This window comes from Bombina bombina, chromosome 3 (assembly GCF_027579735.1).
Source record: "Bombina bombina isolate aBomBom1 chromosome 3, aBomBom1.pri, whole genome shotgun sequence".
NCBI classification, from domain to species: domain Eukaryota; kingdom Metazoa; phylum Chordata; class Amphibia; order Anura; family Bombinatoridae; genus Bombina; species Bombina bombina.
Genome location: NC_069501.1, coordinates 959,045,365 through 959,066,056, shown reverse-complemented (window position 1 = coordinate 959,066,056; position 20,692 = coordinate 959,045,365). Strand labels below are relative to the sequence as shown.

Sequence of the window (20,692 nt, the reverse complement as noted above, 5' to 3'; positions counted from 1 at the left end):
CAGCACACACATTACTTACTAAGTATATAATACTTTGTGCACAAGGAGGAGGCTATGCATTTCAACAAAGGATAAGCAAATTATATAATAGGGAAAGTTGTTTAAAATTGCATGCACTTTCTTGAATTAATATATTATTAAAATATTAGAACTTCAGACCAGGCCATCCATCCATGTGAAAAACATGTAGATAATAGATACAGATTAGACTAATAGAGACATTATTAGACAATAATAGTATACTATATTTATTTATAATACATTTTTTATATATGCAATATTATTCAATAATGCAGCAATTAATTATGCAGCAGCCTGAGCCTCAGTCAGCTCAGCATACTACGTTAAGTAAATAAGGCAAGTATTTAATTGTTACCCCTTATTGTGTAATAAATGTGATTGTGTACCCCTTATTGATTTGCTCTTTAAGTAAGTTAATAATTAGTTTACCTATTGGCAAGTAGTAGGCAGTTGAGGCAATAGGCAGGCATGGCAATGGCAATTATGGCATGGCATTGGCAAAATGTACAACGTTTTGGTAACTATTAACTAAACAAACAGTTAGTTAGTCTAATTCTCACCATAGGTCTCCTCCTCTGTCTCCCACAAAATAAAAATGAGCCCGCCGTGTAGCTGTAGTATACCGCCGTGTACCATCATCAATCTCAGGCAACAAACTCCTGCTTTGCTGCTTTGCTCCTACTGCGTAACTTCGGCACTTCAAGAGACCGCCCATGAGCGCCCATGTTGCTTTATTGGGTGACGTGACGTCAAAACGATGTTTCGCGCACTTTCTTTTACGTTTCCTGGAGGCTGGTCACGTGGGTAACGTTAATCGATTATCGCGTCTCAGCGCATCGATGCAGAATCGTTTTATGCCGCATCGCGATGCATCGTCAAAACGATTATTTTTGACAGGCCTAATTATTACTTCCTCTGTCTCCAAAACGCGTTGGTTAAAGCAACAAGTCTTTCTGCAGTAAATGGGAAATCACTTCTCAACGTATTTAGGAGTCTCTTCCATCGACTTAAAGATTTAAGATATATGTTGGTACCACTATAGATATCTTGGCATATAAGGACAACATTGTTGTTTGATGAAAACGTTATTGTTTAATACATGTTTTTTTTATTTAAACGTTTTCTGAGCTTAGTATTTATCTTTCACACATTTAATTATTGTATCTTGTATATCGTTCGTAGTACCGTACCCTGGCATATTGAGCCCTTTACAGAAGCACAATACCTCAGTACTATTAACTAGAGCTAGTATGGTACCTCAATAGTAAAATAGCATAATTATATAGATATTAGCAGGAAAGCCAGTAGTTCAGTAACAAAAACTCAAACCCCATCTATAACACTTAACCTGGTTACAGGACTGGTGCATATACTAATATCAGCACCAATTATTCAGGAACGCTATCTCCACAATGCCTATCCTAATAATTTGTCCTGCTAAATGTTAATAACAACTGGATGTATGTTGCTGGGTAACCTCTATGCCTAATTCTTATAGTTAGTACCTGACTTCTCACATAAACTACATAACTAGGAATGGGGGAAGAAAGGAGAGATTAGGACTGGGGTGGTTATGCATTTACTAGATAATAGAGATCTTGTAATGCATATTTTTTGCTGTACTTAACTGAATACTGGAACTCTATGTGTAATGCCGCTGGGCATAGGGCCCATGCCCTGTGGCAGACTTGCTTTCTATTTTAACACCCATGTACCTTTGCATTAGATTTTCAGACTCCCTATTTATCTCTGAGAGGGTGTTATGTTTAAATGTTTTTTTTTTCTTTTTTTCCATAAGAATCCTAGATCTATGTTTTAGTATATAAAATGAGACTGGCCCTTGTTTCGAACTACTGCTCAGATAACCAACATATAGGGGTCTTTATGCAAATTTGAATGTTTCAGTATACTCCTGGGAGATAAACTCCTGCTACCACACAATATATACTTTGCTCATACCCTGGAGTGTACTTTTTGACTACCATTTGTTATCATGAATCTAGATAGACGCACCCCACTGCCACTTCCATTTTGATTTTGTTAAAATATTATTTTATTTCCCTGATGCGAGATCACTTCTGTGCCCCTATGCTCTATACAAATTGGTTGTTGATTTTCCAGGCATTGAACCAGATTGTTTGTTATTGTTACATATTCAATATCTTGACTATATACTAATAGTTATGTATACTTCCTATAATGCCGAGATTATATAGGGTGAGCCTATTCAATACTGGCTAAACCTTCTAGTTGAATGTTACATACAGTGATGTCCACATTCTAGGAACCATTTCTTCACATACATTTACTTTAACTTGTTAAAAGCCCATGGTCAAACTAACCCCAAGCATTATACTTCCTACCTATATAATAACTCACTTGGGTCATGACAGCTCTCTGTTAAGTCTCACACTCATAATGCTTAGTTATACTATTTGTTACTACCCCTCACCTATTAATATGCTTATTTCTATTCCCCCCCCCCAGCAACACATATACTTCGCTACATACCATACTTAAATGAATACCCCCCCCTCCCCACCACACAATATGCCTCCTAGATTAGGAGAACTACCTACGTGGTTTTTCTCGCCTATACCGCAACTCCTATAGTAACTCTTGAATTTTATCATAGTGCTGACTTTATCTTTCCTACCTAGCTCAGCATGACTGATCAGCACCACCTACAAGTTAAGTTTAAAGTTTTAACTCTGATACCCAAGCTTGAGTAGCTCCTATACGTTTGTACATACACTGATAGATCTTACATAATTGGATCCACAGTTTAATGTTTCATTTTTTTACACTATTTCGGGTATAAATTAAAGGGACAGTCAAGTCCAAAAAAAACTTTCATTTTTCAAATAGGGCATGCAATTTTAAACAACTTTCCAATTTACTTTTATCAACAAATTTCCATTGTTCTCTTGGTATTCTTAGTTGAAAGCAAACCTAGGAAGGCTCATATGATTTCTAAGCCCTTGAAGTCCTCCTCTTTTTTTATTTGCTTTTTACAGCAGGGGAGAGCTAGCTCATGTAGGCTATATAGATAACATTGTGATAACGCCCGTGGATAGTGGCAGACACTGCACTAATTGGCTAAAATGCAAGTCAATAGATAACAACTAAAAGTCATGTGATTAGGGTCAGTCAGAAGATGCTTAGATACAAGTTAGTCACAGAAGTAAAAAGTATATTAATATAACAGTGTTGATTATGCAAAACTGGGGAATGTGTAATAAAGGGATTATCTATCTTTTTAAACAACAAAAATTCTGGTGTTGACTGTCCCTTTAAGCATTCTTTAAAGGGACAGTCAACACCAGAATTTTTGTTGTTTAAAAAGATAGATAATCCCTTTATTACCCATTACCCAGTTTTGCAAAACCAACACTTTTAAATTAATATACTTTTTACTTCTGTGACTAACTTGTATCTAAGCATCTTCTGACTGACCCTAATCACATGACTTTTAGTTATTATCTATTGACTTTCATTTTAGCCAATTAGTGCAGTGTCTGCCACTATCCACTATCTATATGGCCTACATGAGCTTGCTCTCCCCTGCTGTGAAAAGTAAATAAAATAGAGGTGGCCTTCAAGGGCTTAGAAATTATCATATGTGCCTTCCTAGGTTAAAGGGACAGTCAAGTCCAAAAAAACCTTTTATTTTTCAAATAGGGCATGCAATTTTAAACAACTTTCCAATTTACTTTTATCAACAATTTTGCTTTGTTCTCTTGGTATTCTTAGTTGAAAGCTAGACCTAGGAAGGCTCATATGATAATTTCTAAGCCCTTGAAGACCGCCTCTAATCACATGCTTTGTATTTGCTTTTCACAGCAGGGGAGAGCTAGTTCGGGTAAACCCTATAGATAACATTGTGAGCATGCCCGTGGATTGTGGCAGACACTGCACTAATTGGCTAAAATGCAAGTCAATAAATAATAACTAAAAGTCATGTGATTAGGGGCGGTCAGAAGATGCTTAGATACAAGATAGTCACAGCAGTAAAAAGTGTATTAATATAACAGTGTTGGTTATGCAAAACTGGGGAATGGGTAATAAAGGGATTATCTATCTTTTTAAACAACAAAAATTCTGGTGTTGACTGTCCCTTTAAGCTTTCAACTAGAATACCAAGAGAACAAACAAAATTGTTGATAAAAGTAAATTGGAAAGTTGTTTAAAATGACATGCCCTATTTGAAAAATGAAAGTTTTTTTTGGACTTGACTGTCCCTTTTAACTTTTTTTTTATATGTTATCTATATGTATACAGCATATTTTACAGCAAAACAAAATTTTAAAATGTGAGGTTCATTCTGTGCATAATCAAAGCTCTATACAATGTGATGGATATTTATATACTCTTGATAGTATTTTAGATGCGATCCTTCTTCTGTATTTACACACCTTTTGAAACATTGCATGTTTGCTGTATCATGTATTCAACCTTAATAAAAATAAAATTGAAAAAAAAAATGTATATACGTAATGTATTTATTACAATCAATATTCCTTAATTCTAGATTAGTTAACTTTATATACACCTTGAATTATATTTATGTAGAAAATAGATTATGAGCCAATTATGTCTATGCTGTTACAATATTCTTTACAAAGCAAACCAAAATATATCTCTATAAGTTAAACTTGATTCCAAATGAATTGCTTATTGAAGTTACACTTGAATTATACCAGGCCAGTTTGTAAATAGCCAGCAGTCTCGGCTTAATACCACAATATGGGTTACAAACTTACTCTGCTTAATATACCACAACTAGAGAAGTTTATATATAATTTACAAGAGATTCCACAATAATAAGCCTGACTTAGAGATATGAACTAGAAAGACCTTTATATGCCAATTAATCTGGCCTGAAATAACCTATTTTAGCCACAATAAAACAAATTTTAAAATATATCACAATGGCTACAAATAACTTGGCATCAATATAATTATTTCTTGCTACACAGGCCAATCAGACATACATTTTTTAAATGTCCCTTTGAATCACCAGCTTCAATTAAACTATAGCTATAGAATACTTTTGATTTAAATATGATATATATACTTTCCAATCGCGTATACCAAATAACCAAATGAATGTTCAGCTTCTTCTTGTAGGTTATATAAGAGAGGATTTTTCCACTATTGCAAGGCCTCAAATTGTTATCTTTCTTTTTTCTAAGAAAGTGTCCCAAAATTTGAGAAGATACTTGGCACAAACCTGTGTGTTTCTCTCTGTCAAAAAGTTCTGCTTTTTTGAGTCTGTCCTTTGTCTCTAGTGTGTAGGTGTTTTAGCAAAGATATAACCCCTCCTTCTGTTCTTTAATCATTCCCATAGAAATTTATATACGCCCACCGGTGCTGAACATCTCATAGGTTATTTGGGAAATGCCTCCCTGAGCAGCCAAATACATTTTAGTTGCAATACCATTTTTATTCCATTTGGGGGCAACAGACAACCAGAAATGCAGTCTCATCATCAATACTGCTAACCGTTTAATATCTAACTTGAAGTGTTCATTAAACACACCTATAATTTTCAGCCTTAAAGGGATATTTAACACCTGCTGAAAATGGCTAAAACCTACTTTATCTTATTAATAAAAATAAAATAATCACTGCTGTCTATTTTATTTGTTCCTCTTACCCCAAACTGATGACGAAGATTGTTTTGAAGTACAGTGTTGATCTAGTGCTTGATTCTACTATGTAAGCGGCCATATTGGAACATACCTTACAGGGGCACAGTAGTCACATGCTCATGATACAGTCACATGACGCACACAGCATATTATTTGTTACATATAACTTAGAGAATCACATCTGTTTGCAGCGTGTGAGCTGCATTGTCTGAAGATATTTATTTGTCACTCATAGTCTAAATGTATAAGCTTTCCCCAACTATTTATATTCACACATTTATGTAGCACAATTGAAATAAAATGCTTCATAAGCAATATTTATGTTTTTAACGCCCCCCACAGTTTTACTCTTGCCCATAAGTTTTATGCTCTAGTCTAATCAAAAGCCCTTTGCCGTTTTCAGGCACTATTGTAAATCATGAGGGAGAGGGAGGGGGTGGCTCTCAGACACGCTGGATATACTCTGTGGCCGTGCAGAAGATTTCTGCCTCTCATGAACTCTCCTGCTTATGTAAAGCTCTTGTACCAGCTAACTGATCAGTTAGTAATGATCATCTGTTTTATTTACCAGTGTGAACTGCTCCTGTCACACCCTCTGCCAAGACACAGTCACTAGAGCAGAACTGTGTCTGTGATCATCAGAGGGTGTGACAGGAGCAGATCACACTGGTAAATAAAACAGACGATCATTACTAACTGATCAGTTAGCTGGCTGGTACAAGTGCTTTACATAAGCAGCGCAGGAGAGGTCATAAGAAGCATAAATCTTCTGCAGCGTGTCTGAGAGCCTCCCTCTCTCCCTCACGGAGCTTACAAATGATTTGCGACAATAGTGCCTAAAAACTGCACACAGCTTTTTTTAGCTTAGAGCATAAATCTTGTGGGCAGTAAGAGTAAAACTGTGGGGGCATTAAAAACATAAACAGTGCTTATAAAGCATTTTATTTCAAATGTGCTGCATAATGTGTGTGAATATAAACAGAGGGAGAAAGCTAATTCATTTACACTGTGACAAATAAATATGTATCTTCAGAGACTGCAGCTTACTGCAGATGCTGTGCGTGTCATGTGACTGCATTATGAGCATGTGACTACTGTGCCCCTGAAACGTGCGTTACAATATGGCAGCTTATATAGGAAATCAAGCACTGGATCAACACTGTACTTCAAAACAATCTCCTTCAACAGTTTGGGGTAAGAGGAACAGAAAAAATAGACAACAGTAATTATTTTATTTTTATTAAAAAGAAAAAGTAGGTTTTAGGGATTATTAGGAGACAGGTGTTGAGTGTCCCTTTAATAAATTATAAGTTTCATATATATGGGGTTATTTTATACTATTTACCCTGAGTATTTTCATACTAAACCTGATATACTAATATTATTTTAAGAGATGTATTTAAAATCACATTTTTATGAGGGGATTTTAATACTTTCAGCATGAATTTAATATTTCAGTTCATATTCTGATTTAGTGCATCTCTTGATAAGGTTATTTTGAATGCAATGCAAGCACAGATATGATGTATTTCATTGGACAACACTGGTTTCTCACAGGTCTGAAATGAAAAACATTTTAAATCCATCAATGTAGCTATTTATATTTAATTTAGCAGACATTCATCCAACATGGTATATTTTTCAGATCAATTCATATACATATAGATATTTTTAATCTGAGTATAAATGGAACATTTTGAAAATTACTCAATTCATTTCATATGAAGTTCTAATTTCTCCTTTTTTTAAAACTAAGATTTATATTTCCAGTTTGTCTTGGGAAAGTTGTGTATTCAACTCAGCATAGGGTAATTAACTCTTGCATATACTTGCGCTTCAAAGGATTAGCTCTAGACCGAGCAACTGTATTTCCTGCATGAGGTCATCATCTATCTGGACTTTTATTAGGGCAATTATTTAAGTCCATAGATTTTTATCTGAGCCAAGGTATTAAACGCAGACTCTTTGTAGATTGAGACAAATGTTTGCAATGCGCCCTTGACAAACGAGAAAGGGGGGTTGTGTTACAAACCGCTTCACAAATAAATTATTTGGTGTAGATATATATATATCTATCTATCTATATCTCACTTAATAACACTGAGATATTCTGACAGTGATGTTAAATTTTCATGATTCTGATAGAGCGTGCCGTTTTAAGTGACTTTCCAGTTTACTATCAAATTGTACACTTTTTTTTATATGCACACTTTGAGGCACTAGCTACTACTGAGCATGTACAGGAGTTTAGTGTGTCCGTTTTGAGTCTGGTTGATGGCTATCACATGATACAAGGAGATGGCAAATTGAAGTAAATTTTGACATTTATCGGAAGAATTACTACTAATTTTAAATTCAGAGTAAGTTGTTACATTGTCTTTATAGTGCATTTGCACTGTTTTTTTTAAAGGGTAGAAAGGTCAGAATTGAGATATGCATGGCTGCATGACAAGCTATAGCTCGACATGCACAGCTCAGTCTGCAGGTGTATGATTAGCACTTTTTGTCATGCAGCGGGATCACACTTAAAGGGACAGTCTACACCAGAAATGTTATTGTTTTAAAAGATAGATAATCCCTTTATTACCCATTCCCCAGTTTTGCATAACCAACACAGTTATATTAATATACTTTCTCCAACATAGGTGTGTCCGGTCCACGGCGTCATCCTTACTTGTGGGATATTCTCTTCCCCAACAGGAAATGGCAAAGAGCCCAGCAAAGCTGGTCACATGATCCCTCCTAGGCTCCGCCTACCCCAGTCATTCTCTTTGCCGTTGTACAGGCAACATCTCCACGGAGATGGCTTAGAGTTTTTTAGTGTTTAACTGTAGTTTTTCATTATTCAATCAAGAGTTTGTTATTTTCAAATAGTGCTGGTACGTACTATTTACTCAGAAACAGAAAAGAGATGAAGAATTCTGTTTGTATGAGGAAAATGATTTTAGCAACCGTAACTAAAATCCATGGCTGTTCCACACAGGACTGTTGAGAGCAATTAACTTCAGTTGGGGGAACAGTGTGCAGTCTCTTACTGCTTGAGGTATGACACATTCTAACAAGACGATGTAATGCTGGAAGCTGTCATTTTCCCTATGGGATCCGGTAAGCCATGTTTATTACGATTGTAAATAAGGGCTTCACAAGGGCTTATTTAAACTGTAGACTTTTTCTGGGCTAAATCGATTGATTATTAACACATATTTAGCCTTGAGGAATCATTTTATATGGGGGGCTTTCCCAAAGCATAGGCAGAGTCTCATTTTCGCGCCGGTGTTGCGCACTTGTTTTTGAGAGGCATGGCATGCAGTCGCATGTGAGAGGAGCTCTGATACTTATAAAGGACTTCTGAAGGCGTCATTTGGTATCGTATTCCCCTTTGGGTTTGGTTGGGTCTCAGCAAAGCAGATACCAGGGACTGTAAAGGGGTTTAAAGCTTAAAACGGCTCCGGTTCCGTTATTTTAAGGGTTAAAGCTTCCAAAATTGGTGTGCAATATTTTCAAAGCTTTAAGACGCTGTGGTGAAAATTTGGTGAATTTTGAACAATTCCTTCATGTTTTTTCGCAATTGCAGTAATAAAGTGTGTTCAGTTTAAAATTTAAAGTGACAGTAACGGTTTTATTTTAAAACGTTTTTTGTACTTTCTGTTCAAGTTTATGCCTGTTTAACATGTCTGAACTACCAGATAGACTGTGTTCTGAATGTGGGGAAGCCAGAATTCCTATTCATTTAAATAAATGTGATTTATGTGATAATGACAATGATGCCCAAGATGATTCCTCAAGTGAGGGGAGTAAGCATGGTACTGCATCATTCCCTCCTTCGTCTACACGAGTCTTGCCCACTCAGGAGGCCCCTAGTACATCTAGCGCGCCAATACTCCTTACTATGCAACAATTAACGGCTGTAATGGATAATTCTGTCAAAAACATTTTAGCCAAAATGAACCCTTGTCAGCGTAAGCGTGGCTGCTCTGTTTTAGTTACTGAAGAGCATGACGACGCTGATATTAATATCTCTGAAGGGCCCCTAACCCAATCTGAGGGGGCCAGGGAGGTTTTGTCTGAGGGAGAAATTACTGATTTAGGGAACATTTCTCAGCAGGCTGAATCTGATGTGATTACATTTAAATTTAAATTGGAACATCTCCGCATTTTGCTTAAGGAGGTATTATCCACTCTGGATGATTGTGAAAATTTAGTCATCCCAGAGAAACTATGTAAAATGGACAAGTTCCTAGAGGTGCCGGGGCTCCCAGAAGCTTTTCCTATACCCAAGCGGGTGGCGGACATTGTTAATAAAGAATGGGAAAGGCCCGGTATTCCTTTCGTCCCTCCCCCCATATTTAAAAAATTGTTTCCTATGGTCGACCCCAGAAAGGACTTATGGCAGTCAGTCCCCAAGGTCGAGGGAGCGGTTTCTACTTTAAACAAACGCACCACTATTCCCATAGAGGATAGTTGTGCTTTCAAAGATCCTATGGATAAAAAATTAGAAGGTTTGCTTAAAAAGATGTTTGTTCAGCAGGGTTACCTTCTACAACCCATTTCATGCATTGTCCCTGTCACTACTGCCGCATATTTCTGGTTTGATGAACTGCTTAAGGTGCTCGATAGTGACTCTCCTCCTTATGAGGAGATTATGGACAGAATCAATGCTCTCAAATTGGCTAATTCTTTCACTCTAGACGCCTCTTTGCAATTGGCTAAGTTAGCGGCTAAGAACTCTGGGTTTGCTATTGTGGCGCGCAGAGCGCTTTGGTTGAAATCTTGGTCGGCTGATGCGTCTTCCAAGAACAAGCTACTAAACATTCCTTTCAAGGGGAAAACGTTGTTTGGTCCTGACTTGAAAGAGATTATCTCTGATATCACTGGGGGTAAGGGCCACGCCCTTCCTCAGGATCGGCCTTTCAAGGCAAAAAATAGACCTAATTTTCGTCCCTTTCGTAAAAACGGACCAGCCCAAGGTGCTACGTCCTCTAAGCAAGAGGGTAATACTTCTCAGGCCAAGCCAGCTTGGAGACCAATGCAAGGCTGGAACAAGGGAAAGCAGGCCAAGAAACCTGCCACTGCTACCAAGACAGCATGAAATATTGGCCCCCGATCCGGGACCGGATCTGGTGGGGGGCAGACTCTCTCTCTTCGCTCAGGCTTGGGCAAGAGATGTTCTGGATCCTTGGGCGCTAGAAATAGTCTCCCAGGGTTATCTTCTGGAATTCAAGGGACTTCCCCCAAGGGGGAGGTTCCACAGGTCGCAGTTGTCTTCAGACCACATAAAAAGACAGGCGTTCTTACATTGTGTAGAAGACCTGTTAAAAATGGGAGTGATTCATCCTGTTCCATTAAGAGAACAGGGGATGGGGTTCTACTCCAATCTGTTCATAGTTCCCAAAAAAGAGGGAACGTTCAGACCAATCCTAGATCTCAAGATCTTAAACAAATTTCTCAAGGTCCCATCGTTCAAGATGGAAACCATTCGAACTATCCTTCCTTCCATCCAGGAAGGTCAATTCATGACCACGGTGGATTTAAAGGATGCGTATCTACATATTCCTATCCACAAGGAACATCATCGGTTCCTAAGGTTTGCATTCCTGGACAAACATTACCAGTTCGTGGCGCTTCCTTTCGGATTAGCCACTGCTCCAAGGATTTTCACAAAGGTACTAGGGTCCCTTCTAGCGGTGCTAAGACCAAGGGGCATTGCAGTAGTACCTTACCTGGACGACATTCTGATTCAAGCGTCGTCCCTTCCTCAAGCAAAGGCTCACACGGACATTGTCCTGGCCTTTCTCAGATCTCACGGCTGGAAAGTGAACGTGGAAAAGAGTTCTCTATCCCCGTCAACAAGGGTTCCCTTCTTGGGAACAATTATAGACTCCTTAGAAATGAGGATCTTTCTAACAGAGGCCAGAAAAACAAAGCTTCTGGACTCTTGTCGGATACTTCATTCCGTTCCTCTTCCTTCCATAGCTCAGTGCATGGAAGTGATCGGGTTGATGGTGGCGGCGATGGACATAGTTCCTTTTGCGCGCATTCATCTAAGACCATTACAACTGTGCATGCTCAGTCAGTGGAATGGGGACTATACAGACTTGTCTCCGAAGATACTCACTCCGTTGGTGGCTGTCCCTGGACAATCTGTCTCAAGGGATGATGTTCCACAGACCAGAGTGGGTCATTGTCACGACCGACGCCAGTCTGATAGGCTGGGGCGCGGTCTGGGGATCCCTGAAAGCTCAGGGTCTTTGGTCTCGGGAAGAATCTCTTCTACCGATAAATATTCTGGAACTGAGAGCGATATTCAATGCTCTCCAGGCCTGGCCCCAGCTTGCGAGGACCAGGTTCATACGGTTTCAATCAGACAACATGACGACTGTTGCGTACATCAACCATCAGGGGGGAACAAGGAGTTCCCTAGCGTTGGAAGAAGTAACCAAAATTATTCTTTGGGCGGAGTCTCACTCCTGCCACCTGTCTGCTATCCACATCCCAGGAGTGGAAAATTGGGAAGCGGATTTTCTGAGTCGGCAGACATTGCATCCGGGGGAGTGGGAACTCCATCCGGAAATCTTTGCCCAAGTCACTCACCTGTGGGGCATTCCAGACATGGATCTGATGGCCTCTCGTCAGAACTTCAAAGTTCCTTGCTACGGGGCCAGATCCAGGGATCCCAAGGCGGCTCTAGTGGATGCACTAGTAGCACCTTGGACCTTCAAACTAGCTTATGTGTTCCCGCCATTTCCTCTCATCCCCAGGCTGATAGCCAGGATCAAGCAGGAGAGGGCGTCGGTGATCTTGATAGCTCCTGCGTGGCCACGCAGGACTTGGTATGCAGATCTGGTGAATATGTCATCGGCTCCACCTTGGAAGCTACCTTTGAGACGAGACCTTCTTGTTCAGGGTCCGTTCGAACATCCGAATCTGGTTTCACTCCAGCTGACTGCTTGGAGATTGAACGCTTGATTTTATCGAAGCGAGGATTCTCAGATTCTGTTATCGATACTCTTGTTCAGGCCAGAAAGCCTGTGACTAGAAAGATTTACCACAAAATTTGGAAAAAATATATCTGTTGGTGTGAATCTAAAGGATTCCCTTGGGACAAGGTTAAGATTCCTAGGATTCTATCCTTCCTTCAAGAAGGATTGGAAAAAGGATTATCTGCAAGTTCCCTGAAGGGACAGATTTCTGCCTTGTCGGTATTACTTCACAAAAAGCTGGCAGCTGTGCCAGATGTTCAAGCCTTTGTTCAGGCTCTGGTTAGAATCAAGCCTGTTTACAAACCTTTGACTCCTCCTTGGAGTCTCAATTTAGTTCTTTCAGTTCTTCAGGGGGTTCCATTTGAACCCTTACATTCCGTTGATATTAAGTTATTATCTTGGAAAGTTTTGTTTTTAGTTGCGATTTCTTCTGCTAGAAGAGTCTCAGAATTATCTGCTCTGCAGTGTTCTCCTCCTTATCTGGTGTTCCATGCAGATAAGGTGGTTTTACGTACTAAACCTGGTTTTCTTCCAAAAGTTGTTTCTAACAAAAACATTAACCAGGAGATTATCGTACCTTCTCTGTGTCCAAAACCAGTTTCAAAGAAGGAACGTTTGTTGCACAATTTGGATGTTGTTCGCGCTCTAAAATTCTATTTAGATGCTACAAAGGATTTTAGACAAACATCTTCCTTGTTTGTTGTTTATTCAGGTAAAAGGAGAGGTCAAAAAGCAACTTCTACCTCTCTCTCTTTTTGGATTAAAAGCATCATCAGATTGGCTTACGAGACTGCCGGACGGCAGCCTCCCGAAAGAATCACAGCTCATTCCACTGGGGCTGTGGCTTCCACATGGGCCTTCAAGAACGAGGCTTCTGTTGATCAGATATGTAGGGCAGCGACTTGGTCTTCACTGCACACTTTTACCAAATTTTACAAGTTTGATACTTTTGCTTCTTCTGAGGCTATTTTTGGGAGAAAGGTTTTGCAAGCCGTGGTGCCTTCCATTTAGGTGACCTGATTTGCTCCCTCCCTTCATCCGTGTCCTAAAGCTTTGGTATTGGTTCCCACAAGTAAGGATGACGCCGTGGACCGGACACACCTATGTTGGAGAAAACAGAATTTATGTTTACCTGATAATTTTCTTTCTCCAAGGGTGTGTCCGGCCCACGGCCCGCCCTGGTTTTTTTAATCAGGTCTGATATTTTATTTTCTTTAACTACAGTCACCACGGTACCATATGGTTTCTCCTATGCAAATATTCCTCCTTAACGTCGGTCGAATGACTGGGGTAGGCGGAGCCTAGGAGGGATCATGTGACCAGCTTTGCTGGGCTCTTTGCCATTTCCTGTTGGGGAAGAGAATATCCCACAAGTAAGGATGACGCCGTGGACCGGACACACCGTTGGAGAAAGAAATTTATCAGGTAAACATAAATTCTGTTTTTAACCTCTGTGATTATCTTGTATGTAAACCTCTGCAAACTGCCCCTTTATTTCAGTTCTTTTGACAGACTTGCAGTTTAGCCAATCTGGGCCTGCTCCCAGATTACTTCACATGCACAAGCACAGTGTTATCTATATGAAATACATGAACTAACACCCTCTAATGGTGAAAAACTGTTAAAATGCATTATGAAAAGGTGGCCTTCAAGGTCTAAGAAATTAGCATATGAACCTCCTAGGTTAAGCTTTCAACTAAGAATACCAAGAGAACAAAACAAAATTGGTGATAAAAGTAAATTGGAAAATTGTTTAAAATTACATGCTCTATCTGAATCATGAAAGTTTATTTTGGCCTAGACTGTCCCTTTAAGTGTTTTCAGCTCTCCTCTGCACTACAGGCTGAGGATTGTTGGTGGCCTAATGGAAAGCACTCCCAGACTTCATGGGAGTGCCGGAGACGTCACCACGGAGCTGAACCAAGTAGCTGGATGGGGAGGTTATTGAAACTATCTCAGTTCTCTTAGCAGCTTTAAACCTCCAAGACACCTCATCTAAAAGAGAATCTAGTATAAAAAAACCTGAGCATTTGCTTGTAGATGTTACATTATATTCACAATAAAAAAATAAATCTGGTATGTCTAGAAGACAAGTCCCTCTCTTAAAAAAACAAAACCAAAACAATAAAAAAAAATATATATAAATGTGTGTGTTTTAAAAGATAAAAAGTTATTTTCTTACTGTACTTCACAATGTGGCATCTCTAACCTATAACTCCCAAAAGCCTGCGTGTGTCTCTATTTCACATGTTGCTACCCTTGATGACAATTTAGTAAGGGGATCACAGTAACAGTAGTGGTCACTGGGCCAATTTTGATATTTTTTTACTAAAATCTTTGAAAAGTAATTCATATTTATTACACATGCCCTGAATTATAAATATAATTATTGTGACACTGTTGGGCCTGTGTAAAAACATATATAATTTTGTGTTGGTCACTCATTGAAATTTGACCTGCAATAGGGTTTAAATATAGTTAGCCAAAAAAGCTCAAAATTGGCTAAGCACAGTGGTGGAAAAAACGCTTAGCAGCAAAAGGGTTACATAGGAGAATTTTTGCAGTATACTTCCATTAGCAAATATGCTTATACTTAAGTTATTACTGTTTTTCAATGGAATACACACACATGCTGTGCGGGCCTGTGCACCAGTATTCAAACACCACCGCTTCAAAGAGAGTCAGCGGTGGTGTGTATGATAAGTATTTATATTTTGTCTCTATCCCAACTTGTTTTATGTCCTTTTTAAGGGTTCTTTTAAGCCTTTTTTAATTTTTATTTTTTTATTATTTTATTTATTATTTTTTTTTTTATCAAAGAGCTTGCTATTTATTGAGCTGTGGCTTGCTGGTTGCTGTAGGGCTCATTATATCTCAACATTGTGCAAATACAATCTGCATTGTCAGCTCTTTAAAGGTGTTTCTTCAATCCATAGAAAGAGCCTTCTCGGGGGAGGCACAGAGAAAAAGAAGATATAAAAATTATTAAAGAGAGAACTCCTGACAGTGACGATGAAGCTGGTGAATGGGAAGCTACAAGAGATGGTAAGAATGGTAGAATATCTTCTTTTACTCACTTACAGAAACATAAGATTTCCACTATTATTTACTGCAGAAAAAAGTAACCAAAGTTTATTTGGTTATAAATCTGATGCATGAACCACTGTAAATGTTCTTTTTGATACAGTTGACATACTCGGCAAACAAGTTAAGAAGTAGAGTTCTACTGCATAGAAAAGAGTTGATCTAGTATATCGTATGTTTATGTTGAATGAAAGATTGTTGATTAGTGGAAGATTTCTCAGTGCTTAAAAAAAAAAAAAAAAAAAGTTCATTTGAGCCAAGCTTAACTATTGTATATTGCTGAGCAACTGATATGCAACTGTTCTGACATTTCAGTATACAGATATATTATTGAAGATAAATGGACTTTCAGTATGTAGACATACATTTATTCATTTATTTGCTTGAAAAGTAACTAATGAAGTTGAACAAATGTCCCCCCCCTGTTATTTGTTCATATGCAAATACAACATTAATTGGTGTTCATTTAAGTGTCTTTATATATTAGAAGAACTTGTTGATGAATCAAAAAATGTTGTATATAATATTTATATTCTGCTGACGTGGTACTATATTTTTACTCTACTTGATGTGTGTGTAAATCATTTATTCACCTTGTCAATAGTCACCAGGTGAGATCCCCCATTCTTTAGGGGGAATGGGTGAAATAATTTGACCACTTCCCTTTACCACTTTTTTAAGGTGCTCTCCTTAAAGGTTCTGTCATTTTTGGTTCTGCCTATAACAGGATGGTTGCTACAAGGTTCCTCTGCTATCGTATGTGCATGCATTGGAGTATTGTGTTGTCCTCATCCCCTGTCTTTTAGTTAGTAGGGAGGCACCCTGAGAAGTCTTCTGCTTCCTTTCCTGGGTTCCTTAGCTCCATTGCAGGCTGTTATGCTACTGCTTTTGTCATAACCTGAGTCTCCTATTTTCATGTTTCCCCGGGTAAAAGGTGTGGAGAGTGTATGGACGCACACAGGGGCAAATTGGCCCAAACTTGGTGTACACATATGATGTTTTTCACTGAGAATAGAAAAGGGATCTGCATTTTACTTGTTTTCCAGCCTAAAATGGTAAGGATCTTTATATTTGTTGCTCTGAAGTGCTTTATTGGTGTTTGATATACACAGCTTTTACAATGTTGTTCTTTCTGCAGTTTTCTGGGGTAGCTTGCTCTCATATTGGTTGCTATGGATACTCAGTCTGTGTGAAGTTTTTGAGCTGGGCTCAAGAGGCAGTTTTGAATTTATAACATTCATGTTTACTGATTAGTTTTATTTCTATTTTATTATAGCTGTGAGCCCAGAATTACTACTTTGTTGCAGTAAATTTGTGTACGTGGTAACAAGCTTGCCTGGGTTAAGTATTTTTGCACTACTGTAAAGATCCCATTTTTTGGAGGCAGCTTTGGTCATACAGCTGAGGCAGATTTTGAGGCTACAATTTGTACTCCTATAAATACTAAAGTTTCTATTCTGATTGTAAAAATTAACGATGAAGCTATTTAATTTGATTCATACTCCACAAGAATATCTACACAATAAAAGAACAGGGGTTATCAAGAAATGGATTGGATAACTATCAACAAGAATTCTCTTCTGCAAGTTTCCATCTCTTTAGTTAATGAAACATGCATGCTTTTCTCAGATGCTGGACTTCAGACTGGTCTGTGTGTTCCACGCTGTTTCACTGAAACATCAGCTGCTGTTTAGTATCCGTAAGAAACAAATAAATAAATTGAATTGAAATGATTTCATCTGACCAAGAGAAGACACTAGTACTCATTGCAACAGCTGTCAATAAAACCACGTTGGATGACTCCAGTATCTTTGCGTTCTATGTCATGGACCAATATTTCCTTCCAGTCCTCAGAAATTGAAGTTAGCTATTGGTTGCTGAATGATCGAAATTAAAACATCTTACATATTCCAGCCGCAGTAATTCAAACTTTTATTTCAGGCAAGGAAAAAGTCTGCTACTTAAAGGTACATGAAACCCAAAATTTTTCTTTCATGATTCAGATAGAAAATACAATTTTAAACAACTTTCTAATTTACTTCTATTATCTAATCTGTTTCATTCTCTTGGTATCATTTGTTGAAGGAGCAGCAATGCACTACTAGTTTCTAACAGAACACATGGGTGAGCCAATCACATTCAATATGTATATGCAGCCACCAATCAACAGCTAGAACCTAGGTTCTCTGCTGCACATGAACTTGCCTAGATAAAACTTTTAGCAAATGATAACAAGAGAATGAAGCAAAGTAAATAATAGAATTGGAAATTTGTTTAAAATTGTATTCTCTATCTGAATTATAAAAGATAAATGTTGGGTTTCATGTCCCTTTAATCTTAATAGAATCTGGCATAACTTTTCCACTGGGAGGGCTCTGTTCAATCCATCTACATCCACTATTAAATTGTCCTCTCTTGCAGTTTTTATATGGTTTTTGACAATTAAAACACTACTTGTGTCTATTCTTCGAGAGCTTTCAGAGCTTCAAACACTTTCAATCAAATACACATATGTGATAATTCAAACGGAGTAAGTAGCATTATGCACAGTTTTAGATGGTATTAAATGTGGTGCACAATGTGATTTTTTTGTGTGTGTATAGTATGGGTTTTCTGTCTCCCAATATTTTTCCAATATGAATCCTTGTCGGAGGAATACATTTCTACCATGTGATACCTTGACCCTCCAGTATATGTAGCTAAAATCGTATATAATATATTATTTTGTTAGAAAACTAGTCTTATGAACCGGTAATGGCATTGCTGTATTTTACATATTTTCACCCTTCATAATGTGCATGTTTGTGGTTTAGAATCATTGCAACAGAGAACATTTCCTAGCCTAAGACCTATTATATGTAAATTTAATATGTAAAAATGTTTATTTTCTTACATCTGGCAGCTTGCATGTAGTCCTTTCCAAAAGTATTTGAAAGCCACTGTGAAAACTTTTTATGCAGATTATTTGACTTGGACCCTTATAACTCTGATTGCTGTGCTAGTTTATAAATGTTCCACTTTTTCAAGACTCATATATAGAATCAGTTCTTGCTTAAAGTAATAAAAAAAAAATCATCAAAGCTTAACAGAGCTGAAGATTCTTCAGACCAAGTATTTGGATTTTACATTTAGATCGCCAAAAGCTCACTTGCACAGTAGGTGGATTTCTGTGTGCTTTGTCTGAATTACAAGCAGCATGTTGAGTGCATATTTATGAGCCTAGTTCTCTACCCCATGGCTAATTATAAAAAGTAGTGTTGTCCCTGCTGTTTTTGGAATTAATGAGATTACAAATACATATTTATGATGCACAAAGTGTTCCTGGAGAGAGAGAATCAATATTTTTTTGGAAGCATTTAAAAAAAATACTTTTTGCCAAAATGTAATTTGCATAGATAGAATGCCCCCCCCCCCCCTCACACACACTTTGTTAGAAGCTGAACAATTAAAAACAATATAATATATTTACAGTACTGTGCAAAAGTCTTGGGTCACCACCAGCTTTGTTGTTACATCTTTAACTCTATTGGGGAAGACTGTCCTGAAGTAATCGTTTGGTATATTATACCAGGCTCCTTTCAGATTTTCCCAGAGTTCTTCTTTAGATTTAGGTCATCGTTTATTTCTTTCTCTGTCCGGGTGATCCCATACTGCCTCTTTAATATTCAGGTTTGGAATTTGTGGAGGCCAGTCTATATAACTGTCAGTGTTTTATCAGCTGTTTTTCTCTCCAAATGTGCTTGGTATTGTTGTTATCCTGAAAAATAAAATCAGTCGCTTTCCAAAAGGATCGGCATGATGAATTAAAACCTGTCTGTACTTTTCAACATTCATGATCCCATCAATTTATACAATATCGCCAACACCACTGTCGGAAATGCAGCCCTAAACCAGGACAGACCCTCCACCATGTTTCACTGAAGGCCACAAACACTCATTCTTCCATCTCTCTCCAAAGCTGCTTCTCACATATTGACGATTGGATCCAAAAAATGTCAAACTTGGATTAGTCACTCCATAATACTATATTTCCACTGATTTTAATTTCAGTCTTTGGCGGCGGACAGAAATCAACCCTATTGGGTTGATTGGCACCCCCTGCTAGCGGCCGATTGGCCTCAAATCTGCAGGGGGCGGTATTGCACCAGCAGTTCACAAGAACTGCTGGTGCAATGATAAATGTCGACGGCATATGCTGTCGGCATTTATCGATGTGCAGCGGACATGATCCGCTACATCGGATCATGTCCGCTCGCACCATAGTAAATAGGCCCCTTTGTGCGTCTTAGCATATCTTAGCCTTTTCACCCTGCTCCCCTTCCAAAAAGTGGTTTCTTAGCTGCTACCCTTCCACAAAGACCCATTCCTGATCAAGCTTCTTTGGACTGTAGAAGTGTCAACTTGGCATCCCGATGAAGCTGCCTGATGCTGAGCCAGGTCCTTGCTGGACTTCTTCCAGTCAAAAAAGAAACTCTCAGAAACTTCTCATCAGATTTTGAAAAATGTATTGGCCTTCCTGTCCTTTCTTGTCCTTGGCCTCTCCTGATTCTTCAAATTGCTTTATAACAGCTTGAGAATCCAGTTTGCTTGCTGATTTCCCTTTTGAGAGTGGCCTTGCTGATGCAAAAGTATGCTTTTGTGTCTGTTAAAATGTGTGATCTTTGCCATTTTGAATGGAATGATGTGATTGAAAGTTGGTCTTATTAGCAAGCTTCCAATTAATTAAACTCAAACCACATGTTTATGTAATGATCAAGCATGTCTTGCACAAACCTGGTGTAATAGACCTTTTTCACAGCAGTCATTTTGACATGAAATAGTAGGACAAATACAGTTGTTAGCAATGATATTAATTAGGGTTCCATTACATTTAGGTTTACGATAGCCAGGTTCTTATTGCTAGAGTGTAAGGGGGAGGTCACACTAAATACTTGCCACTTTAGCCTATAGAAG

General features: G+C 38.2%; 1 protein-coding gene across 1 annotated transcript in view; it reads left to right on the top strand.

Annotated features, from left to right (window-relative positions):
• The window catches only part of ZC3H13 (zinc finger CCCH-type containing 13), a gene marked incomplete in the record, with an annotated part of 366,958 nt that overhangs the window by 18,120 nt on the left and 328,146 nt on the right, over positions 1–20,692 (top strand). Inside the window, 1 exon segment of the mRNA XM_053708001.1 lies at positions 15,592–15,700. Within this exon segment, the coding sequence (XP_053563976.1) occupies positions 15,592–15,700 (109 nt within the window).